Source organism: Myodes glareolus, chromosome X (assembly GCF_982192425.1).
Source record: "Myodes glareolus chromosome X, mMyoGla1.1, whole genome shotgun sequence".
Taxonomy (NCBI): domain Eukaryota; kingdom Metazoa; phylum Chordata; class Mammalia; order Rodentia; family Cricetidae; genus Myodes; species Myodes glareolus.
In genome coordinates, this window is record NC_142053.1 from 27,567,510 (window position 1) to 27,593,118 (window position 25,609).

At 46.4% G+C, this 25,609-nt stretch overlaps 1 protein-coding gene across 2 annotated transcripts in view; it reads left to right on the plus strand.

Annotated features, from left to right (window-relative positions):
* The first annotated feature begins 1,290 nt into the window (after positions 1-1,290).
* Positions 1,291-25,609, plus strand: part of Dock11 (dedicator of cytokinesis 11) — a 186,737-nt gene continuing 162,418 nt past the window's right edge. Inside the window, exon 1 of one of the 2 annotated variants that reach the window (XM_087903042.1) lies at positions 1,291-1,472. In XM_087903042.1, coding sequence (XP_087759168.1) covers positions 1,371-1,472 — 102 coding nt within the window. In that variant the 5' untranslated portion in view covers positions 1,291-1,370. The remainder of the gene's footprint in view (positions 1,473-25,609) is intronic. The other variant, XM_087903043.1, reaches the window with a different exon arrangement.

Consider the following 25,609-nt stretch of genomic DNA (forward strand, 5'->3'; position numbering starts at 1 on the left):
TCATCTGTGCTTCAATAAGGACCAATGTGAAAGGGGCTGAATAGGCTTTCTGCAAAGTCTTTTCTGGGTTCGTGGAGTTCATTCCTTTGCCTTTGTTTCTATAACAAAATCCTCCTGTAGGTGTGACTGTGTGCTCTTTGAAGTTAGAAGTGTGGACAGTGCCATGTGGGCACTGGTGAGAATCCTCTCAGACGGACAGCTTGGGTCCCTGGTGATGAGCCATTTTCAAACTTTTAAAAAATGAAATGGGCCCTTTCATTTCAGAGTTAAGTCTTGGCAGGGTCTCTAGCTCTCCAAGATTCTTCTCGTTCGTGTTTTAAGTATGCACACTTTACACCTAGTCAGATGTTCTTTGATTCTTTGGAAAAACAATTTCTTAGAAGCTGGAGGAGCTAAGGCAAGGGCGAGGCGGTTGCAGGACACCTGTAAAAGCTGAAAATTGATAGGTTCTCCAAAGCCAAGGCCATGGCCTTCCCAGCACCAGGGCCACCCACTTCTGGGGGACTCATTTCAGAACTCAATCTGCCACAGACTCTGGTACCCCCCCCCAGCACTCCCTGCCTGGGCAAGTCACATTTTCAGAAGCCTGTTCCCTCCTTGGAGTTGCCCTGTGAGGCGGATGCCTGGGCAAGAGAATGAAGTGTGTTGGGTGTGGGACGCAGGCAAGTCTGTCCTGCAGCAAACCTGCTCTTCCTTCCTTTGACATAGGCGAGACCCAAGCAGGCTGCATACACAATAGGCAGCATGCAGCTCCATGTTGTTTCCCAGCCTCTAGCCGCTTGGGACCTAGGGGCTTGCTGGGTGGGAGCAAGGGAGACTTCTCCCACCCATTCCCTGGTCCTGTAGTCTTTAGGGAGGCAGAGGAGCCTTGGGGCACGGCACACCCTAGTCTTGGAGACATTTCATCACCCACCTCTGACCCCCCTCCCGCCCCATACACAAAAAAAAGAAGCAGCCTCATCTCGCCTCCCGGATGCGGCTGCACCAGCAACATCAGCTGCGGGCGGAGCCCGGGTGCTTGCCACTTCCCCCCTCTTCCCGCGTGACCCTCGCCCCCACCTCCAGCACTCCCTCCCCCTCCAGCAGACACACCCTCTTTCTTAGGCTGGTGGCTCCTCAGGCGGGGCCCCGGGAGGAGCAGAAGGAGCCGCGGTCGAGCGAGCAAAAAGCTTGAGAGAAAAGGAGGGAAAGAGGGAGGAGCGGCGCGCGGGAGGAGGAGCCGCGGGAGCTGGGCGCGGGGCGGCGAGCTGAGATGTGGCCGGCCGGCCGGCGTGTAAACACAAGCAGCGGCACAGGCAGCAGCAGCGGCCGCGGCCGCCCGGGCCCGGGGCACTGAGCGCGCCCGCCGAGACCTGCCTGCCGCCGCTGCCATGGCCGAAGTGCGCAAATTCACCAAGAGGCTGAGCAAGCCCGGCACGGCAGCCGAGCTCCGCCAGAGCGTGTCGGAGGCCGTGCGGGGATCCGTGGTGTTGGTAAGTGGCTGAGCGACGGGGAGTCTGTGTGTGTATGTGTGTGTGTGGGGGGGGGGACGACACGCGCTCGTGCCGAGAGCGGCGCGGTGGCTTCCCGCGCGCGCGCTGGGGACGGCGGGCCGGATGGACGCCTGGGCGGCAGCCCGGTGCGCTAAGAGCTCTCTTTCTCTCTCTGTTCTAGTTAAGTTTTCTCTCTGGCGACTGGCTGCCTTTGGGTGGGAGTCCCCGGCTCCAGGGGACAGCGCTCTGGCTGTCCCATCAGCATGCGCCGGGCTAGAAGCTGGAGAGAAAAGCGGGTCGCGGACAGCTGTGGATGGAGCACGGGTTCCCACCCTGGGCGGGGGCGGCTAAGAGCTGCAGAGCGCACCACCCACTCGCCCGGACCCCGCACAAAGAGCTGGGGGCGAGGACACGAGGAGATCTGGATCCTCTTGGGAGGGCACCTGGGGCAGCCTAGGCGGAAGGATGCGATGAGCACAGACGCACTCGAGTGCGGATACACATTGAGCACACACACACACACACACACACACACACACACACACACACACAACCCCACCCAAAAAGCCCGGGGCGCCCGAGCCCTGGCGGGTGGTGTGGACAGAGGAAGCACAGTGACTTCCTTCTGCTACTGGGGAGAGGGAGGGCGGTGGTGGATGTTGAGGGGTACTGCCCTAAGACTGAGGGAGGGGATTAGAAACAACGGGGTTCTGCGCCTGAGTGGGCTTTGGGTCGATCGCTTCTGAGAGAGGATGGTCCCTGAGACTTGCGAGAGCTTGGAGGCAAGAGGATGGGGAAAAGGTGGGGTGTGCCTGTGTTAGGATGAAGAACCTAGAACCAGACGCCTACCGCAGAGGACTGGGGTTGTCTTGGCGGCGGGCAGGGCTGGGGGATGGGGATTGGAGCACATTCTGACCCCCCTGGGAACCCTTCCAGCACACCCTCAGCCCTGTTCAGATTATCAAAATCTGAAGGGAAGCCGTGGGTGGTAAAAGGGCACTTGCTCCTTCGATTTTAAAGACCCTCATTGCCATTTTTTTTTTTTGGACTAGGGCTAAAACCTTAAATAAACTGGGACTGGTTCATTAGCGTGCGTTTTGTTACTTCGTTTTGCGGGAGATTTGCTGGCTTTTGTCTCATTCCACTCCTATATTATTTTGTGTCATTTGCTGTGTTTAAATCTCTCCAGTTAAGAGAGGGCTTTTTTTGTTAGCACAACTTATCCTGGGAAGGGAACCTCGCAGCTTTCCCTTGTAATTTTTATGTTGATCTTGTAGAATCAGCAATAAAACCAACATTAAAGCAAGGCAAGGGGCCTGATCCTAGCAGTGGGGAAAGTTGACATTAGTGGGAGTTCTGGAGGAGGATCAAAGGTAAAATATGTACCTTTGAGATAAAAATCGGATTTCTAATAGCTGCAACTGTGCAGAGCCAAGTGACTTTAAAGAAATCTCTTTATCGTGGCTGGACCCTTGAAGTTTAATCCTGCTGTTTGGTGAAGCTAAACCCAGACCTTTAATGTTGTTTTAATGGATTTGGCTTATTGTGTATTTCACTCGGATTTTGGAGCGAGAACCTGTTGAGGTCAGATCAGACCCTCACTTATCACAGCCAGTTAGAGAGGACCACAAGCTGTGTGCAGAGCATTTATTTATACCGGGCCGTCTTCTCCGATGCTTATTAGCAAGTGATCCAGACAGCCTAGCACAAGGACGGCTTTTCTAAAATCGTAAAGAAAGAAAATCTTCCCGGAGCAGCGGTGTCTGGTCACAGACCACAGTATGTGAAAGCAGAGGGAAGATGGACAGATGGTAGCAAGAGAATAAATGGGACACAAGCAACCTCTGCTGGGATTTGACCAGCATTTGACCAGCTTCCCGCAAGAGTAGAAAGTTAGCATTCTTTCCCAGGTTTTAGGCTTTAAAAAGAATTTCCGTTTTGAGACAGGGTCTCCCGACTGTAGCCCAGGCTGGCCTGGACCTCTGGCCTTGTGCTTGGTGGTAGTCGTCCTGCTTCAGCTTCCTGAGTACTAGGATTAGGGACATGTGCCTCCAATAATTTTTGTGCAGCACAAGTGCAGTGGTTTTTGCCGTTCTTGACAAAGCTGGGGGGAGTAATTCTATAACAGAGGAAGACTCTTCTTGTTGCTACAGCCAGGGGCCAGAGTTTCCTGGTCAGCTGGCCTCACTTTTATGTCAGGGGGTGCGATCTATTCATTTCTGTAGTATGTGTTTTGTATTAAGATTTGCGGACTTGGGAGAACAGTTTCTAGTGATGTAAATCAACATCGATTGAGCCCTTACTCTGTGCAAGACATGGTGTTAGGTGCTTCATTGTTATAAAGGAATAAAGATGACCCATTCTTCACTTATTTTCATTAGCTCCAGCTGTGTGTGTGTGTGTAAGCTACTAATCAGTCTTAGGGTTTTCCTAGGGTTCTCGATAGTGTTCTTTATTAATTAAGAAATAAATAGCTCTAAATAATCCGTGCCAGCTCATGTATTCCTTCTCTTCCTGTGTTTCTTTCGTTTTGGTTTTGGTTTGTTTTTTTGTTGTTTTTTACTTCATAGAACTGTTAGCCAGGGATAGGAAAACCATGTTGCAGCTGCTGTCAACTTCTGGTTCAGTTCTGCTGTAAGCCCCAAGTGTTTATTGAGAGACAGCTGAGGTGGGATTTACACTTGCTGCCCTAAACCCAAGACAGTGGCAGGGTTTCAGTCTAAGCTGGAGTCATTAGCACAGCGGGTCACGCTTTCCTCCTATGGAAGTCTTGACAGACCTTGGAAGCCCTACCAAGCTGAACAAATATACACTATTTCCTGTTTAGTTTTTCTTTCTTTTTTACAGTTCCACCCTTGTTGGCATGTTCATAACACCATTGAGTTTTGCTCACTGTTCAAAAAATTCAGAAGGCTTGGGCCTTGGCTATATATAGCGTGCCATGATTAGTACTTCCATGAGTCTATTAAGTGTGTAATGAAACAGGCAGAGAAAGAGAGACCTGTTTCATGGCTGCATGTTCCTGTGAGTTCAGCATTTTTATGAAGGTCAATTTTAAATCAGGGAAAGGAATAATTACGAGGATTTCTCTAGAGAGCTTTGGGAGGAGCGGCGGCACAATATCCCGCCAGCGAACACTGGACAACGGTCACATACATGCATGTTTAATGTGCCATGTTCTGATTGTCTTTTTGTTAAACTTCAAGTTCTAGTCCTTGGTGCCTGGACGGGACCAGAGGCATTTCAGAAACCTGCTGTATCCCTTAGTAGGTGTTTAAATGGTGCTTGCTACTTATGATCAGCAAAAGGTTGTTAGGTATTACCAGTCATAACCCCTTCAGGCAAGGGAATTTGGGCAGGTCCTTTGACTGGCATCAAGGGATTTCGGGAGAGGAGCTCTCCAGAGTTGAGAAAGCCTGACAAGGGTCGGCAGCTGTTGACTCCTCCACCCTGCCACTCACCACTACCTTTGAGCAGAATGGTTGTCATGCCTGCCTTTAGGCAACACTGAGAAACTCAGCAGTTCCTCTGTTCCCTCTTCCCGGGGCGGGTGGGGGGGGCGGGATTTGGAACATACTTAATATAGGGACAAAACTCACAGCTGCAACTGGAAGGAGGTGACGGCTTCCACTGTGGAATAAAGTTTGTTTCAACGTGGGCTTTCCCCCTTAGATGCTGGGGACAGAAGTCAGGACCCTGGTACAGGCTAGGCATTACTCTATCAGTTGGCCACACTCCTAGCCCTGCTTGGGTGTTTCTTTGCTTGTTTATCAAGACTTTAAGTCATGATGCTCCTACCTCAGCTTCCTGAATGCTAGGGTTTTATATACCTGGCCTCAATTTTGGCTTCTTAAGCATGCCTTTCCAGTTCTAGGCCTTAGTTCAGCTCTTACTGAGCTGAGAGTGAGAGAGGTGAGCTATACCCTTGGCTCCTGATCACAAAAATCCCTTCTCATTATTCTTTTCGGTAGCTTCTCTTGTTCGGAAGGATTCTGGGAGACCCATTCCTCTAAGGTTTGTCCAAAACACCAACTCAGTTTGTTATAAAACCAGAGAGGTCACTTCACTAAGCCCTCACTGGAGCAACCAATAGAATCTCCCTCCTCTTTTTGGTGTGCGTGTGGATGCATGTGTATACGGGTGTCCTCATCTCTGTGCACCCACGCGGAAACCAGAGAACTTTGGTGCCCTGTTCGAGAGGGAACTTGCCCCTTAATTCCCTCGAATCCAGGTCTCTCATTGACTGGAACTAGCCATTCTTTGGACTTCCTGTCTCTGCACCCTGTTCCCACCCACTGTGCCCACGGCCACACCTGGCTTTTTAACATCGTGCTGGGAAATCCAAGCCCAGGTCCTCCTACTTGCCTAGCAAGTGTTCATACACTTTGCTGTCTCCCCAGTGCTGGCATTTGGTGTCTAAGCTTGACGTGTCAAACCCATTCTCCAGGTTGAGTCTTCCCCTGTCCTGATCGTCAGCAATCTTTCTTTAAACTTTTATTGCTTTACTACTTGAAAATGCATAGTCATTACAGAAAAATTTGAAAAGAAAAAGATTGAAGCGTCACCATCTCCTTGCTCAGAAGGAACTCTGTTAATAGTCTGGTGTATGTATTTTGACTTCTATATATGAATATTTCAGTTTTTTTTATCGTGTGGTTATGCTGAGCCATCTCACCCGCCCCTGAATAACTCTTCCTTTACCCTTAGCTTATTAACATTCGCTCATGTCCGTCAACATGCCCTTAAGCATGCTTAATAAGATTGCCAACAATTATATTAGGAGTTTTTCGTAGATAAATAGATTTTAGATTTAATTTTATTGGAGTGTGTGTGTTGTCCATGCACGTGCATACAGGCATTTGCACCACAGTGCCTGCGTGGGGTGGGGTCAGAGGACAGTTTTCAGGAGTTGCTTCTCTCCTGCTTTGTTAAGGGAGGGCCTTTTTTGTTTCTGCTGAGCTGTACACTCCAGGCTAGCTGGCCCAGGAGCTTCTAGGCAATTCCCTTGTCTCAGCCTCCCATCTCTCAGTAGGGGTGCTGGAATGGCAGGTGAAGGCCCTGCACCTGGCTTCTCCTGTGTGCGGTTCAGGGATGGGTCGTCATGCTGCTTCCTCTGCTGGCACTTCCGCCTGCTCAACTAGCTCCCTGGGCCAGTGCTTTCTAGTGTTCTGCAGCCGTAATCATGAGCTGTCCTCCACTGTCTTAGATACCTTTAGATTTTGACTTTTTTTTTTGAGATGGTGTCTTTCTGTGTAGCCAAGGCTGGGCTTTTAATTTGTAATCCTTGTGCCTTAGCCTCCTGGGACGACAGGTGTGTGTTACTCTGCCTGACACGTCTAAATGTAACTGTGTGGTAGTGGTGCCAGCCTTTAATCCCAGCCCTCAGGAGGCAGAGGCAGGCATATTTGTGAGTTCGAGGCCAGCCTGTACAGAGAGAGTTCCAGGCCAGCTAGGGCTAATACACAGAAAAACCCTGTCTGGAAAAATCAAAGGAAAAAAGAAATCAATTCCTAAATTGCCCTCGACACAGCTTCTTAGTAGCCACATGTGGCTGCCATATTAGACAGTGCCAAATATGGCATTTCTACCACTACAATCGGTTAGCACTGGGCCAGGCATCTTAGAGAGGAGAGTTTCAAATGTGCCAGATTAAATTTCTGGCTATCAAATTGCCTGTTCAAAGGCCATATGCATTTTTAGGTTTGAAAATTTCTCTTAGGAGGGGTGGGGATGTAACTCAATGTGCCAGGCCCTGAGTTCCATCTTTAGCACCATAAACAATGCCTGGTAAATAAGTCAAACCAAACCAAAGCAAAGCAAAGCAAACAGCGCTGTAAATGACTGCAGAGAGTTGCTCCAGCTTACCCCGCCATAGCCGATGAGCATACATTTCTCTGCTCCTATGTTGACGCTGCTCACGGCTCTTCATCTCTGTAATCTGATAAACTCTAATTTGTGTATGTCTTTGATTACTGTTGAAACTGAATAAAGAGTGTTTCCTATGTTGATGGCCCATCCATATTTCTTCTGTTAAGGCCAGGGAACCTTGACACAGACTCTTTTCCTTCTTTTGGATTCATGAAATAACCATCTTCACCCTTCCCAGTTCTGTTTGGCTGCAGCAAAGGTGGGACCGCGCATTCATATTCCTTTAGGTCCCCTCCAGGTGATTCTGATGCACCCAGAAATGCGAATCTAGGCCACTCATCTCTTCAAGGCAAGGATGTCCCTTAGAGACATTTGTGACAAAGGCTTGTTTGGGTTCTTCTGAGCCCTCTCTTCACGTTAGAAGACTGTGTTGGAAAACTTAAGCCAAAATTCACTCTCCTGAGTTCTCTGCTGGCCTGCACCAAACTCCACTGTTGTGAGCGACATGGAATGTTTGCTTCCTTTTTCACACGACAACCCTTGACACGTGGGGACCACCACCATGCCATTTGAAACTGCACTCTTTCCAAGGCCGGAGAGCCTTCATTGCTTTCCTTCATTTCCCACATGACTTGGTTTCGCGATTCTTCATGTCGTGGTCATTCTGTTTGATTCTGATCTAAGTATCCAGTGTCCTCCTGAATAGCAGCGACAGAGCACCGGGACTAGAGTGAGGCCTAGGGCCTGGTCCCAAGTTTGGCTTCTGTTGCCACTTGCATTGTGAATGAAGGCAGGTAACCTTGTCTGTGAAATGGGGACAGACAAAAGTAGCCCCCTTATGAGGAGTAAAGCAATAATATGTGAAAATGGCTGGCGTATCCAGGTGGTTCATAGGGCTTTAAAATGAAGGTCGAGGGAGAGGCCATTTTTCTGGTAAGTCGACCACGTTCCAGTGGAAGACCACACATTCAGGAACATCTGGGCAGCCCAAAGTGGTTTTAATGGGTTTAAAGTAAAAAGGACACAAAGTTGAGTGGGTAAGGATGGGAGTATAGAGCTGGGAAAGTTGGGGGAGGGAATGAACATGGTCAAAGAACATTATATGAAACCTTCAAACAACTAAAAAAAAAGAAAACTAAGACAAATTGAAAAATAAATAAAGAGAAGGTTGAGGGAAAATGCCTCAGTGTCTGTCACAGAATGTTCCCTACTCTTTCTGGGTCTGAGTGTCCATCTCAGGGCGCCTGGAATGCAGTAGGCAGACAGTTTACATTTTGTGTATCTTGGGAGAAGAGCCTGGAGGCAGGAGACTAGTGAAAATATAGAGTCCAGGAGAGTGATAACAACGGGTTTAACCAACAAAGGCCTTAGCTGAGGCGGTGCGAACGGAGATAAGAGACAGTTCAGAGATAATATCTATAGCATTAGGTGATGGTTGAAGGGGGAGTGGGAGCAAGGGGGAAGGGAAACAAAGGGGAGGAAGAGAGGGGTGGAGTCAAGCTAAAATTGAGGTTTTTTTCAGCTCGGGGGAGCAGAAGGAAGGGAAGAGAAACCGAGCAAGCTCTGTTTGAGAGAACTGTGAGGTCAAGGCCAGGTTTGGTGAGAACATTCTAAGGGGAGGCTGAGCAGGGAGAGTTGTGTTTTGGCAGAAGCCTGGGGTTCTTGAGGGCAGAGAGGAAAGTGTTCCAAGTGGAATCAGGAAAGGGAGGAATAGCCAGGAAAGGACCAGGGCTCACTGACAGAGATGAGATTGTAGGTGTGATTAGCTGATGGAAGAGGCTTGCCCCTCTGGGGGTGATTAGGAAGGAGAAGGCAGGGTGGGGAAGAATAACCTGGAGACTAGCTCTAGATTTCCCATTAAAATGATAGTAGAAGTACACACACACACACACACACACACACACACACACACACACACTGGTGAGGTGGTGAGAGCTTGCTTTAGTAGTTGGCTTTAGCAGATCATGGGAACAGAGTCTACCCTTAAGGGACTCCTGATTGAGACATGAAGATGGGATACTCAGTAATAACTGATACAGAGAAGATGGAAAGCGGTTAGGATGCCATGGCTGTGGTACTGCCTTCTAGTTTCAGCTGGTTCATCCTGTCCCCCCTGTCCCCCTCACCAGTACTTCGTGATTGTTTACATTTCTTAAGACCTTAGTAGTCCCTTCTGGTCTTAACAAGGCCAAAGAGGCTTTTACTAATGACCACTGTTAATCTCTGTGGCTTTTCCTGTGGAGTTCCCCTCCCCCATGCTTTCTGGGAAAGAGTTAACAGTAAGAGTTAGTGGTGACTTGTAGCGGTGAGAAATTTACCGAGCTCACCTTGGTCTTCCCTGGCTTGACCTCTGGGGCCCCACACAGTGGTTGTTACCACTCAAAATTCCACACACATAAATTTAACATATTAAAATTGCTATTGCTCTGTGTGTGCAAGCACGCGCACGCACCCAGGTACGGCACCATGTGCCTGTGAAGGCCAGGTAGCTTGCTGGAGTTGTTTCTTTCCTTCTACCGTGTGAGTTTCTGGGATTGAACTCAGGTCAGCAGCCTTTGGGGTAGTGTGCCTTAACCTGCTGAGCCATCTTGCTAGTCTACTCTTGCTTTTAAAAAATATTTAACTTTGAAGTCGTTTTGAGAACTTCATACTTGAGCAGTGCATCGACATAACTCCTACCCCTTTTAACTCTCCAACTCCTCCCATTTCCCCCCAAATTTATTACCTCTTTAATTATTGCACACACACACACACACACACACACAGAGAGAGAGAGAGAGAGAGACTTACAACCTACAGAGTACATTTAGTGTTACAACTTAGTACAGAGGATTAATTCACCTGCTGGATTTTTTTTTCCCTCCTGAGATACAGAATCATCAACAAGATATGCTGAAAAATGTATTCATAGTCTCTAAATTTTATTTACCACTGAAACCGGAAACCACGGGAGGGAGGGAGAGCTCAAGCAGTTCCTCCTTTCTTCTGGTTTTTGTTTTGTTTTATGATTTGTAAATCTTAAGGGTACTTTTAGAGTAAGTTTCTCCTTGGGATTTAGAGCTCATAATTTCCTATAGATTTTGCCAGGAGGGCGGAAGAATTCCAGGCTAATATTGGTCTGCTATTTGTATCAGCCTGGAGCCAGATGCCGTTTTGAGTCTTTGCACAGCCCCACCCCGGAGGCTTCCTGAGCAGAGACTGGAGTGGGGCAAAGGGACCGTCTTGCTAAGCTGCTACTGCCTCTAAGGCCATGCTCGTTAGAGCTCCGGGTGAGAGCCCAAGTTCTGGGAGCACACGACAGACGTATTCAGAGTTCAGCCCAACTGCTTGCTGGCAGGCTGACATTAGGCCAGTGCGTGTAGAACACATCAATGAGAACATATGATCTGCATGAATGTTGTGCCGGGGGAGATAGCTTGGTCAGTAAAATGCTTAGATGAGGACATGACCTTGATCCCCAGAACCCACGGGAGAAAAGTCAGGTGTGGTGGTGCACCCTTGTCTCGACAGTTCCAGGGAGGTAGAGACAGGTGGCTCACTGCCTACTTAGTGAGCTCTAGGCCAGTGAGAGACAGTTTGGAGGGAGGGGGAAAGACAGACTATGAATGTGAACCCGAGAAACCACCACCTTGCCTGTTCTTTGGCCTCCAGATGCATGTGCACGCATGCGCATTCTCACCTCCCTGTATACACCTGTGCATCTGCACATACGCACAGACACACACAAAGCATGCCTTGTTGCTTCTCACATCATTCCCAGGCTTTATGTCCTTTTCTGTGGTGTCAGAGATAGAAAGGACCTCACAGATGCTAAACTCGTGTGCTACCACCGAGCCCCAGCCATCATCCCCAATGTCCTGTCCTGTTCTGCCAGTCACGTTTTTAGTACTAGCAGGCTGGCTTTGTTAAGGGGGGTGTATCCAGCTTCCCAGTCAAGTCAGCCTGGAAAACACGGCAATCATTCCAGCTCCACGTGGTTTCTCTATTGTTTGTGCACAACCTTGCACAATCACACCTAACTTTTGCTCTGAATGATTTCCTGTGATTCTTGGCTACTTGAGTTTTTATTGCCCATGGAGTTTATCACTGCCAGGAAGTTTCTCCCTGCTTTCCTGACGGCTCGTGTTGGACAGTAAATGTTTCAAGGTGGTGAAAAGGGTTAGGAGGAGATGTTTAGTTTCGTCGGTGTCCCCTCTATATTGTTTTCTCTAGTGACTGGCCAGATTTTACTGGGTGAGATGCAGCTGGAGATATTCTGAAGTCCCTGGACAGAGTATCTTTACCTGAAGCATTTCAGTGCATTGCGACAGAAGTCCAGCTAGTTCCTTTGCATGGAATGTTTTTCAGATGGTGGCCTTATATTTCCATAGTCCCATTAGAAATACTGACTTAATTTTATGTGTATGGGTATTTTGCCTACATGCGCATGCATATCCCCTGGAACTGGAGTTACGGACAATTGTGAGCCACCATGTGGTTGCTGGGAATCGAACCCAGGTCCCCTAGAGGAGCAGCCAGCGCTCTTAAGTGCTGAGTGATTGCTTCAGCCCCATTAGGGCCCCAACTTTAAGAAGCGTTCAGAAGACTGTTATGTCTGTGATGTCATAAGGTTACGGGTCACTGTTAAACACATTCCATGTTGTCATCGCTCTTAATGGAGAAACAGAGGCCTGGTTTCTGGTGAGACAGCCACAGGCCGTCTGTCATTTCCAGTGACTGGGCAGGTAATGAACTCCAGGTTTCTCTGTGCAGCCATGTGAAAAAGCACCCATGGCGTGCCTACTGGATTACACAAGCAAGCAGGGAAAAGAAACTTTTCTTGTGTGGCTTGCTGATGGCTTATGGGAAGCCATATTTATTTCCAAACAAGCTTGCTTTCTTTAGTGGGAAGGTAGCACTTAAGGGCAAGATTAGTTTTTGAAATTTGGTGAACTGCTTTTAGTTTGCTGTTCTTCATTTCTTTACTATTTGAATAAATATACAGAAAAAGAACACTCTAGAACTTTATCCCTGCAAAGGTACCTGGGATCGTTTTCATGGAACTCCTTTTAGGTTACCACTATCCAAAAATAACATAATATATGTTTCTTTCCATGCCTTTTCTATTAGTAGTTTAGTTTTCTCCCTTGAGAAGTGGCCAGCTTTCTACCTTACAAGGCCTGTTGTCACAGTGTTCCCGAACACATGGAGCAGTACTGTTGGCACGACCAGTTTCTTTTCACAGGCTAGCGAGTTCCAAGTGCTCCAGTGCACCAAATGACTACCTAGAGACCCGAAGGAAGGAGTGCCACCTTCCAAGGTGTCTACCTGACTATCAAGAAATGGCTGACGTCCAAGGAGACTTGGCATCAACTGTTGTGTAAACCGCACTGAATTGTTCTTTAAGATCTCCCAGGGACCAGGGGCTCTCATTTGGGCCCACTGAAGAGCTTATGATACACTCTACCACTCAGGAAGCGAAGGCTGCTCTCCTTTCAAGCTCTCCTCCAGGAGACTTGTTCTGTTACTTCTAGTGACTGACCTGACTGCTCACAGAGGAAGTTGGCCACAGTCTGTCCCTTCCAAATCCTCTGTCAGAATTCTCACTAGCGCCAAAGTGTTGCCAAAGTGAATTCGATAAGTTTTCTAATATATATATATATATATATATATATGTATATATATAAATCATATGAGCTTTATCCTTGCTTCTCGCCCTTCTTCCTTTCTCTACTTAGAGTCCAGTCTTGCTCCAGTATTGGAAGCATCAAGAGTTTCTCACATTTTGTGTTCAGGTCCTAGGTTTCAAGTTGTCTAAGCTGCTGGTTGTACCCTGTCTGTTTGTGTGTATTTATTTATTTATTTGCTTCTATTTATTTCTCCGCCCATTCACTTACTCAGAGACAGGGTCTCGTGTACCCTAGGCTGACCTCAAACTTAAAAAGGAAATATCATCATCAGATGGTGGTGAACACCTTTAATCCCAGTACTCAGGAGGCAGAGGCAGGTGGATCATTATGGGTTCAAGGCCAACCTGGTCTGCAGAGTGAGTTCCAGGGTAGCCAGGACTGAACAGTGAGGCTTTGTCTCAAAAACAAAACAAAGGGGTGTGTGTGTGTGTGAGAGAGAGAGAGAGAGAGAAAGAGACAGACAGACGACAGACAGAGGCACAGAGAGAGAGTGCACACTCGTTCTACAGTGCTCATAGCGGTCAGAGGACAACCTCCGTCTATCATGCAGGTCTCAGGTACTGAAATTAGATCATCAGGCTTGCAGCATTTCTTTTAACTCTGAGCCATCTCGCTGACCCTAGTCTCAAACTCGTAGGCGCTAAAGCGACCTTGAATTTCTAATCCTCTGTCTCAGCCTCCCAAGTGCAGAGGTTACAGGTGGACACTGTCCCAGCCAACTCTATTTTACTAGTCATTTATTTTGCTGATACTAATGATGGAATCTAGGACCCAGGGTATTCGAGGCAAGTGTTCCCCCACTGGACTAGCCCCAGCTCTAGCTTTACCTTTAATTTTTTAGACAGGATTTTGATAAGTTGCCCAGGCTGGCCTTGAACTCATTCTTTAGTCCAGGCGCATCTTGAACTAGCGGCCTTCCTGCTTTTAGCCTTTTGAGCAGCTGGGGTGACAGATATGTGCTGCCAGACCCAACATCAACCCTGTCTTTAAAAATAACTTCTAGGTATCTGGTTATTGGGTTCTGGTGTTATTTTTTTTGTCTACCTTGTGTGTGTGTTGCTAGATATGAAACGAACAGACTCCCATACATTGAACAGGTTATCTACCCTGTATCAAATTTCTAGTTCCTCTGTCCCTAACCCGGTCCCCTTACTCACCTATATCTGAGCCCCTACTTGGTTGCCTGGCAGGTTACCATGATGTTCCTCTACAAGTGACTTCTTGTCATACTGCTAGGTCTCCTGAGCAGTGATGCTGTGCCTTTACCATGCTTCTGCAGCTGCGCAGCTTTAGCGCTGTACTTCAGCTCTGTACAGTGGAACTGGACCGTGCACTGAGGGAGGGAGGGGCTACTTAGCAAACTCAGAGGAGACTGAGTGACCAGGGGAGGCGGTCCAGCAGATGGGCCTTATCGAGAGCTGGACAGCAATACACATGGTGGATCAGTTTCCCATTTATTCTTTAATATAGTGTCACAAAGTTTGTGTCTTCGAAGTACAGACTATTTATTTATTGTTTGTTTGTTTTGCCGAAACAGGGTTTCTCTGTGTAACCACCCTGGGGCTGTCCTGGAACTCACTCTGTAGGCCAGACTGACCCCAACCTCACTGAAATCCTCCTGTCTCTGCCTCCAGAGTTCTGGGATTGAAGGTGTGTGCCACCACTGCTCAGCTTATTTATAATAAATTTGTTTATTTTGAAAATAAATTTTGTCAGGCAATATAATCTGATTGAGGTTCCCTCTTCTAACTCCTCCCAGATCCTTCCTACTTTCCCACCCACACAAATCCCAAATCCATATTCTTTCTTTCTCTCATTAGAAAATAAGTCTATGATGATGATGATGATGATAATAATAAACCAAAGAGGAATATGACAATACAAACAAACAGGAAAGAACGAGTCAAAGAAAAGGTACACAAGAAACTTATATAGATGCAGACGCACACACATTCACATACACAGAAAGTCCATAAAAATACAAAACCAGAAACCATAATATGTAAGCCAAAGACCTATAAGGTAAAAAAGAAAATCCCCGGACAAAGTATTATGAGACAAAACAATCTCCAAAAATACCACTGAAGCTGGGACGTGGTGGCTCACACCTTTAATCCCAGCACTCAGGAAGCAGAAGCAAGTAGATCTCTGTGAGGTTGAGGCCAGCCTGGTCTACAAGAGCTAGTTCCAGGACAAGCTCCAAAGCTAAAAAGAAACCCTGTCTCAAACAAAACAAACAAAACAAAAATACCATTGAATTCATTTTGTGTTAGGTATCAATTGCTTGGCATGAGGCCTGCCCTTAAGTGTGGTTTGTATGCCCAAAGAGACTGTTGGTGAAAACAAATTTTTTTCTTTGCGAGTGGTTGTTCATTGGAGATAGCTTCTGAGTTAGGGACGGGGGCTTGTGTCTGCTTCCCCTCTCAGGACTGGCTTCCCATCTGACTGGCAGCTGTGCACAGTCTCTGGGCGTCCATAGTTGTGTCAGAAGGCCTTGGTTCCTCTGTGTCCTCCATCCCCTCTGGCGGAGCCCTGAGGGGAGGAAGTTGTTGGAGACAGCCCAGTTAGGACGGAGTGTTCCAAGGTCTGTCCCTCTGCCCGTTGACTGGCTGTGGGTGTCTGTGTTTGTTCCTACTGTCCTTACTGTTTCTAATGCAGGGGAAGCTCCTGTGTGGAGGGCTGAGCACAGCACTGATCAATGAGTATAGCAGAATAGCATTCAGAGTCATTTTAGCTCTACGTTCATTTTATTGCTACCTTCCTTTAGCACAGTGCTTCTCAACCTTTCTAACCCTGGAGCCCTTCAATAAAGTTCCTCATGTTGTGATGAGCCCCCCAGCCATAAACTTATTTTGTGGCTACTTCATAATCATAATGTTGCTACTGTTATGAATCGTTATGTAAATATTTGATAGGCAGGATATCTGCTATGGGACCCTAAGAGGATTGTGACCCACAATTTGAGAGCCGCTGCTTTAGCAGAGCAGTGACTAGTATTTGGTTTTCCCCTGGATTGATGGCCTTGCTAGTCTTGGGAAGAGCACAGACTTTTTATAGTTCTGGGGGTCACAAGTCTGACACAGAATTCACTGGGGTGAAACCATGGTTTGGGAAATTTGCATGACCTTCAGGAGCTCTAGAGGAGGGTCCCGTATGTTGCCTTCTTTTCCAGTTTCCAGAAGCTTCCTGCATTCTCTGGCACATGACTTCTGTGTCCATCTTCAACATGGCTGGTCATGTTCCACTCACAGCCCCCTGCCTCTGCATCCCTCCTCACACTCTCTTCTCCGCCTCTGATTAGCCGGCCTCCCTCTTTCATTATAAGGCCCCTCACTTTGTTTTCGTGGTACTGGTGATTGGAAGCATGGCTTTGCACGTGCCATACTGGACAGCTGCTCGATCACTATGCTACACTCCAAGCCACATAGAAGAACCTTTGGGAGGCCTTTGGTCCCACCTGGGTAACCCAGCATGGTCTTCCCGTCTCAAAACCCTCAACTTTATCACATCTGCAGTTTAATGCGTAAAGTCAGTATTCCCCGATTTGAGGGACTGAGATGTAGTCACGTTTGGGGAGCCACTGTGGTTCTTCAACTTCATGAAGTGTTGCTCTAGGTTGATGAATCGGTGGGCTACTGATGAGTTGGTGAGATCAGGTAGGTTCCTGACTTTATGATGGGAGCGAAAGCCAGACATGGATCCGAGAGACTAGCGAACAGTGAACTAGGTGCAGATGCCTTCCCAGCATCCTACTGAAGGAGCATGATCCCTTTCGAGAATCATAGCTGAAGGAAAGCGATACAGGTTTGTCATCTGTGATTTCCATTCGTGCATTTTCTGAAATTCTTCCTGACTAATTATTTTCCCCACAGAGGACTCCATTAGTCTGGAGTTCTTATAGAGGGCACTGCTTTCAGACTTGAGGTGTTTCGGAATATAAGTTGGCCAGACACATGCAGGCACTTAGCCAGCTGAGGCCTATGGAATTTTCCACTCTCAGCTAAGGAAAAGAGGAAAGCAGTAGGGGTATGGAGGTGTGCTGGGAGGGGGGTGTAGATGTGTGTGCAGGAGACATGCTGAAGAGAGAAAGGGATGGTTTCACATCACAGCGAGTAACTGGCTGGCAAGTCCCAAGATGCTTCTCGTATGTCCTCTGTAAGAGATACTTCACCTAGGCTGAAGGTCACCTTAGAAGGAGCAACATCCCCCTGAATTCTCAAGGTAACCGCAGAACCCCTTGCAGACAGGTTAAAGAAGGTGGAGGAAAAGACCAGGAAATCTCTGAGTTCCTTCTTGACTTCACGGGGATTTTGACTGAGACATAAATCGAAACTTCCTCTCCCCGCGTAATTCAGTCCCTGCCATTTTAGAGAGATGCACCACAAACGCTTCCTGGCTGCTTTGGTTTCAGTCCCCTAGTGCTGCACAGTATAATATCCGTGATGGTCTGATGGCACAGAGCCTTGTAGCTCTGGGGGAGCACTCTGTCATAGATGGAGGGCTGTGCGTGCTGTTTTTACAGCAGCTCCAGTTGGCCACAGCTGTATTTCTCCCTGGCTCAGCCCATCCTTTTACAGGTCCTCGGGTAATGAATCTGGCTGTGCATTGAAAAGCCTTATGAAAAGGTCCAGGAAAATCACAGATTTTGTTTCAAAATCTGGAGCAATGAAATGTCCAGAAACTCTCTTCACTTTTTTCTAGTACATGTTTTTTTTTTCCCCCCCTTGGGCTCTGCCATGGGAAAATAACTTCCATTCTTTTTTTCTAGACAACTTAAGATAAATCTTCAGGTATATTCAGTGGGTTTATATTAAGTGATCCACTATTCTGTAAGAGTAATCTACTAATTTTTAAATGTGCAGGTGTATTAACAATAGCCCCATCGGGGACTTATTTAGAATGACTTCTAATATGGTATGCATTTTATCTAAGTTATGGGTCCTTTCCCTTCATATTGGACTTGAATTTTGGTTTGTTTTCCTGATATACTGGTCTCTGTTGTGGGGGTCTCCCCTTTTCTGCTTGTCTTCCACGGAACTCCATGATTTACAGGTAGTGTCTACTACATCAATGAATTTCAGGACAGACTTGATGCCTTAGACACCGGGAACCTCTTGGCCTGTGGTAGATAGCAGGAGGAAGTCAAAAGTCACGTATTGATGGAGAGTGCGCTGACTGGCGAAAAAGATACGTTGTGAGGTTGTAGATAGCTGCATTGGCTGATGATCAATACGGATGCTTTCATTCACTATCTGATGCTAAAGTCCCAAGGGGCATGCTTTTAGAGCGGCTGCTTGAACTGTACAGAAGCAGAGGTTCTATTGCCACTGGTTTCTTTATAATGGACTAAGTCTATTTAGAGCGAAGGTGTGGGCATGAGAGAAGGCAAGAGGATATAAATGATCTTTGTGCACCACAGTAGACCAAAAGTCCAGAGATTAAAATAGTAGCGCTGTTCAATGGGGGTAACAGCCTAGTTTTAGAGAGGCAGACAGGAAGGAATGAGAAGCGCTCTCGAGTTAGGTAGGCGGAATGGCTTGGGGAGTAGACAGGTGGCCAAGCTAAAAGATGCTGCATGCTGTCAGCCAGCAGAATTCGAGACCCCAAATCAGTTAGCTGAGGAATTTCAAAAGTCCTTTTACTCCATTGTATATTACAAGTGGAGACCAACTGTCCAGTTCCAATAGAGGTCAGAGTTTACGGACCGGCAGACACCTCTCAGTGCAAGACTTCTTCTGGGAGCCAAGGGTGGAAGGACTCTGGTGCAAGGCATGCCTGCCTCTCTTCCTTCATCCTAGCTTTTCTTAGCCTCGAATGGCAACATCTCACACCTATTCCAAACCTGTATTTCTTGAGACAGCAAACCCTGCTGGACAGGAATGGCAGCAAATGGAGATGGAACCTCCAAGCCATTGGAACTGTGCAAGAGCAGCCCTGCTGGGACTGGCTTCGTTTCACTGTTTTCTTTCTCTCCTAAACCACTGGCTTCTCTTTTGTGACTTCTTCATGCTCACTGCTCTCCTATTCTCTCTTCATTTGCCACCCCCCCCCCCCGCTCACCTCAGGTGTTGGCAGCTTGTGTGCGCAGAAAGCATTCCACTACTGAGTTACATTCCCCGCCCTTTCTCATGTGTACACTCTCCTATTGATGGTCCCCGTATTCACCTCTGTGCACTGCAAATCTGGATCTCTCTCTCTCTCTCTCTCTCCCCCTCCCTCCCTCCCTCCTTCTGTCCTCTCTCCTTCCCCAATGCTAGCAGGACAGGTAGGCACCACCACATGCAGATCCCACTTTCTTCTGGCCTATCTTCTCTCTCTCTCTCTCTCTCTCTCTCTCTCTCTCTCTCTCTCTCTTTCTCTCTCTTTCTCTCATCTTCGGCTTGACTACAAAGTGTTCACCATGGGGGCAGAGACATCACTTTGTTTATTTTTTTTTCTTTAACCTTTTTTTAAAGCCAAGGGTGGAAAATTCCAGAGGCCTGAGTTAGTGATGGCTAGGTGCCTTTTCTGGAGATCCAGTAGCTGGAGTGCCAAGGGAATGTCGTGGGGCTGCACATCTGGAGAAGTAGTTCCCTAAAATGTCCTGGATTTGAATTTAGGTCCGTGCGAAAGAAGAGGAGGTTTTAGCTGTGTAATGATGAAATCAATACGGCAACTAAACATCCCAGTTGACATCACCGCTTTTTCTTTGCTGCTGGGCTTAATTGGGAAGGAATAGCCTTTGGCTTCTTAGGCTTTTCTAGAGTCCAACCTTTTGCATAAGAAACAAATGCAGCTCTCACAGTCCAACTTAATTGAGGATTTCACTTTGTTGGAGTCATTATTTGGCAGAGGCCCGCTCCATTTCAGAGCAACCCGAGTGGGTCTCCTGGGGCGCGGGAGCATCCTCCCAAATGTTACTAGGTGCAGTTGAGTAGATGAACCCCACCCTCATGTGTCTTGCGGCTTCTCTGGAGAAATAACCTGGGCAGGGTTTCGCTTGCATAGCCCCTAGGGCTGTAACAAATTAGAGGTGACTAGCTTGACAATTCTCCAAAAAGCAATCTTCTTGAAACGCATAGGGAAGTAGTCTGCCGTTCTGCTGCTTCTCGTGAAGGTGGGAGAGATGAAAATTCCCAAGACCAGAGAAATGCCAACTCCCTTCGCTTTGGTTTCACGTGGCTATAAGACCTTTAACTCAGCCACATCTCTGTGGGCCTTTTGGCCATGCAGTCACATTAGAAGGTTCCAGGCTTTAGAGAGAAGTTTGTGTCAGAGGTCTTTTTTTTTTTTCAGTTTGCCCTGCTAACCGAACAATGCAGAGAAGTTCTTAGGTTTTAGAGCACATCGATTTCCTTCTGTCTCATCAGTGTGGCTGTTGATAGCCTTTCTCTTCCATTAGAATGTTGATGCCTTAAGGGACCAGCAGGAGAAAGGCAAGAGCTAATGTCCAGCAGTCAGGGTGCCAGGAGGCCCAGCACTGAGAGTCTGTATTACCTTCCGTAGGCTATTTAACCTTGGGGAATTCCTCGCAGTCATTTGTAAAAGTGAAAGAATAACATTCTCTTTGGGACTTGGTAGCGTTGTTCACAAGAGCAAAAGAAACACAGATTTAAGTGTTCAGAAATAAGGGTCAAGAGTGCATACTGCACTTGCAAAGGACCCATGTAAGGAGGCTCAAAACCACATGAAACTCCAGCTCCTGGGGGATCCAGTGCCTCTGACCTTCAAACTCACACACTCACGTGTGTGCATGCATATACACTCATGCTTGAAAATAATAAAAATAAATCTTTTATGAAGCAAGGGGCTGGACAAATTAACTCCCATACACCAGAAAACCATGCAGTCGTTACCATGACTTCTTACTACATGATTCACATCAGGGAAAAGCATTAGTTATAAACTATGAAATTGCATATAAAGTATGGGTCAATTTTTGTAGAATAATGCAAATTTGTATGAATTTAGTTACTTAATTACTCCCTACCTCAGTTTCCGCATCTGTAATATGGAGACAGTGCTGGTTATGAGACCACAGTGGGTTTGCTGTGCAGCTTCATTAAAGCAATGCAGTAAATTTCTTACAACCATGTCTGGCACACAGGAAACACCGAGTTAATGTGGCTCCTGGTAGTATTGTTATCCTCAAAGCATCACTGGGACATTGTGTGTTTATAATGGGTATGTGCCTGTGGATATTAAGAGTGCATACTCTGGATGGTGATTTTGTGGATAAGTTTTATTCTTGCTTTATGTCTTCTGGGTTTTGTTTTTGTTTGAGGCGAAGTCTCCCTGTGTAGTCCTGGCTGTCCTGGAACTCATTATGTAGACCAGGCTGACCCGGAACCCAGAGATCCCCCTTCCTCTCCCTCCCAAGTTCTGGGATTACAGGGATGTGCTACCATGCTAGGATTTTTTTTTTTGAGACAGTTTTTTCACTATTTAGCCTGGAACTTGCTATGTGGAACAGACAGGTCTTGAAGTTATGTGATCCTCCTGGCTCTGCCTTCTGAGAGCTAGGATCAAAGGAGTGCACCACTCCCGGCATGCTTTGTGTTTTTAAGACTTTTATTTATTTTTTCATTGATCACAATAATTTCTAAAAGCAGATAAGTAGATTTCAAGGCAAAAAACTATAATTGCTTTTTGTGTGGCTATATTTATACGACAGATACACATATAACACCACCTGTAATTTCAAGTTCCGGGACAGCCAGAGCTACATAACAGAGAGACTCTGTCTCAATAATCAGTAACAATACTGGGGCTGGGAATGGTTCAGTGGTTTAGAGGAACTTGAAATGTAGGACAAGGTTGGCCTCAAATTCACAGAGATCCACCTGCTCTGCATCCTGAGTGCTGGAATTAAAAATGTGTGATATCACCATGCTATGGTGACCCCCCAACCAGAAAATTATTTTCGTTGCTACTTCATAACTGTAATTTTGTTACTGTTATAAATCATAATATAAATATCTGCGTTTTCCAATCGTTTTAGGTGACCCCCGTGAAAGGGTCATTTAGCCCCTCCAAGAGTCACGATCGATAGGTTGAGAACTGCTGTTTTTGAGGCTGTCTTTCTTGACAAGGTCTTACTATGTAGCTCAGGCTGGCCTTGAACTTGTGACCACCTAGCCTCAGCCTTCCAGTCACAGAGAATACTGATTGGTTAACCACATCTAGCTTTATTTTTTTTTTTTTTGAGAGAGAGAGAGAGAGAAAAGATTTCACCCTGTAGCCCAGGTTGGTCTAGAACACATTATATAGATCAGTCTGACCTTTAACTTGAAAACTTCCTGCCTCTTCCTTCCAAGCGCTTACATCTGTAAGCCACCATGTCTGGTGAAGACTTAAATGTTCAAGCAAAATTAATCAGTACATTTACATGCATTGCTATTATAAGGAGTCATGGCAGTGATTTTTTTCCTGAGTTTCAAATAGGCCTGTGTTTTGGTTCTTTTATTTAAATAAAACCTAAGATCTTTTGACACAGGAGTGTCCTTGTGTTAGAAATTACATGTGACTTTACAAAATCCTACTTTACAAAAGATGCTTATTATGAGATGGTCATTTCCATCCCAAAGGAATTATTTTCTTTGCAAAGAATGTCAATAGAGTTTATTTTTTAAAAAATGGGTTAGGTTTATGCTTAAATGATTTGATTTCCCCCAAATTTAACTTCCCTACCAGCTGCATTGTGTAAACACAGCTGTACCCAAGTGTGCACAGTGATTGACAGCTGTCTGTGCACCATGACTTTGGGCTGTTCACAATCCCATATTTTTTTTGGACCCACTGCCATCCAGGTCACACGGTGAAGAGTAGATGTTCTACTTTCTGACTCATCATCCCTCACTGTGACAATAAAATTGCTTGGCTTTTACCTAGTAGCTTTCATCCAAGACCTTCAAAGTGTTCAATCCACAGTTGCTTCTCCATAATTATACAAATGAGTCAGCAGCAGAACGAAGAATGCAGCCCTTCAAACTACCCGCAACTGGGGAAACTAATTCTGTTCTGGCCACTGACAGTAGAAAATACAGTGCAAAGTCATTACAGTTAGCTTATTTTTTTATGGAGATGAATGTAAGATTTTATGTATCTTTTATGAACTCCATTTAGAGTAACTGTAAAGTTCGGGTCAAAACAGACCCACAAGCATGGTGGTCACTTCTCATATACTGCCTCCTCCATTACGAAAGTGGTTAGTTACAGCAAAACAGCCAAACCCTGAACTGAGTGGTCAGGTGTGCTGATGCAGGCCTGTAATCTCACCCTTGGTAGGCTAAGGTATGGGGGCAGTGGGCAGCCTGAGCTACACAGGGAGAGAGCCGGCCTTAAAAATACTGAGTCTCTATAGGAGACTGGAGAGTTTGCTCCGTGGGTAAAGTACTGCTGTGTGAACATCCACACCCAAGTGGAATTCTGGACTTGACACATGTTATAGATAGCACTCTGACGCTGGTCTATATTGTCAGACCTTTTATTTTGAGGCGGGCTCGCTAAGTTGCTCTGGTTAGCCTTGAACCTCCTCTAGTTCAGGCAGGTCTTGAACTCAGGGATACTTATGGTACTTCAGCCTCTCAAATAACCGAGATTATAAGTATGTACAATTAGGCTCAGTTAATGATTTATTTTAACCTTTCTGAAACTAATTGACTGTTGATTTATTCAGTATCTTTACATTCTGCATTATTATGACATTTTTTGAGCCCTGGGGAATTATACTGTGTCACTGAGCTCTATCTCCAGTCCTTACTTTTTAATTAAAAAATATTCAATGTGGGTAGTGTTTACCAAAAATAGATAAAAGTTAGATTGGGTTGCAACTGGGTTCTAATTCATAGTACAGAAATGTTTTTGAAATATGATGTAGAGGGGTTATCTCAGCGGTAAGTGCTTGCATACATATGGGCAAGATCTTGGGCCAAAAATAACATGGGAATAAAATTTTAGATAAATATAAAATAATATGGTTCTTCGAGGCTTCATCAAGTATCCTTGGCATTATCTGTCCTTCCTCCCTGTCCTTCCATATTAACTTCCCTACTCTTTCCCATTTAGAGTCCCCTTACCATTTTTCTCATTTCTCTTTCTCTGTCTCTCCGTCTGTCTCTCTGTCTGCCTCTCCGTCAGTCTCTCTCTCTCTCTCTCTCTCTCTCTCACACACACACACACACACACACACACACACACAGACACTACACACACGATGAATTATGCTACTTGGACTCACAGTGCTCCCCACAAGAGCCATAGACTAACAAAAGCCCTAGTACTAGTGTTGTGTGTCAAAACTTTTTTTCTGAGGGAGACACAGTACATGCATCTACTCACCCCAAATAGGCAGCCCATGACAGACTAAGGTATGGATACCACCAAAGTCCTAATTGGTGAATTAGGAGGTTTTGTTGGTTTTACTTACAGGAGTGTGGGTGAGGGGTTACTTACAGGAGCAGAAATGACCCAAACACAGCTGCATCACCAAAGCCCAGCCTAGCATGGGTGACAGACAGCTCACAAAAGCTGGGAAACTGCAGTATACTGCATAGCCTGAGGCAACTTGACAGGTTGGAGAGTGTCCTTTCCAAGTGACTCAGTTGATCTCAAGCCCTTGCAGGCAGCTCAGCTGGTTTCTGCTTCTTCCAGACAGCTGGTCTGGTCTCAGAGTCTTCTTTGCGTCTTGACTCTCGGCTCTTCTGAGAGGGACTCTCAGCTTTTATTGTCTACTCTGGCAGGGAGGGGCCCAGTGAATCTGGTCGGTTTCAGCGACTTCCTGAAGCCGTTTTGAGTAGTTTACCTTCCTGCTTAAGGAGCTTCCTGCAGGATAGACTATTTCAGCCTCGGAGGAAACTGTGACCCAACAGCCAAGCATGAGAAACCGCCATTCAAGTAGTTGGTCAGGGTAGTCCAAGTGATTTCTAAAACAATATACACTATGGCTATTGCCCTTGGTTGACTCTCAGGGGTTGAGAGTAATTCCCTGTTGCCTAAGACAGCATACACGTCAGACAGAGGGCTTCAATGATCTTGTAAGAGTCCAGCTGGACCTCATCTGAAAGTCTCTCTCTTGCAGTCCAGCTCTGCGTCAGCTCCTGTCTCCAGGTTCCTGCTCTGACTTCCTTCAGTGGTTGGCTGTGGTGTGGAAGTGTAAGCAAAATAAACCCTTCTTCCTTAACTTGTTTTTGGTCATGATGTTTCCCCATAGCAATAGCAACCCTAAGACAAGTGGGGATGGAAAGATTGTAAGAGCCAGAAGATCAGGAAGTCTTCTGTGATTGTGTGTCCTTGAAATGGCAGCGAAGCTATACCTCTACTATACCTCTACTGTATGGCTGACTAAGCAAGACCTGAACAATGATAATACCACAACAGACATGCAAATGTGGAAGGGGGAAATCTAGTAGGATTCCCCCCCAGACAAAGAGTTACTGGCAGCTAATGACTGCTGAGAGAGTGAGAATTAGCCTTTCTCAGGGTTGAACGCCCTAACTGATTGTCCAATACAAAGTGGTCAGCTCTGAACTCATTTACACGCAATTTAAGCAACATTAAATGGACTCAGAACATTGTATTTATATCACACACACACACACAAACACACATGTGGCAATAATG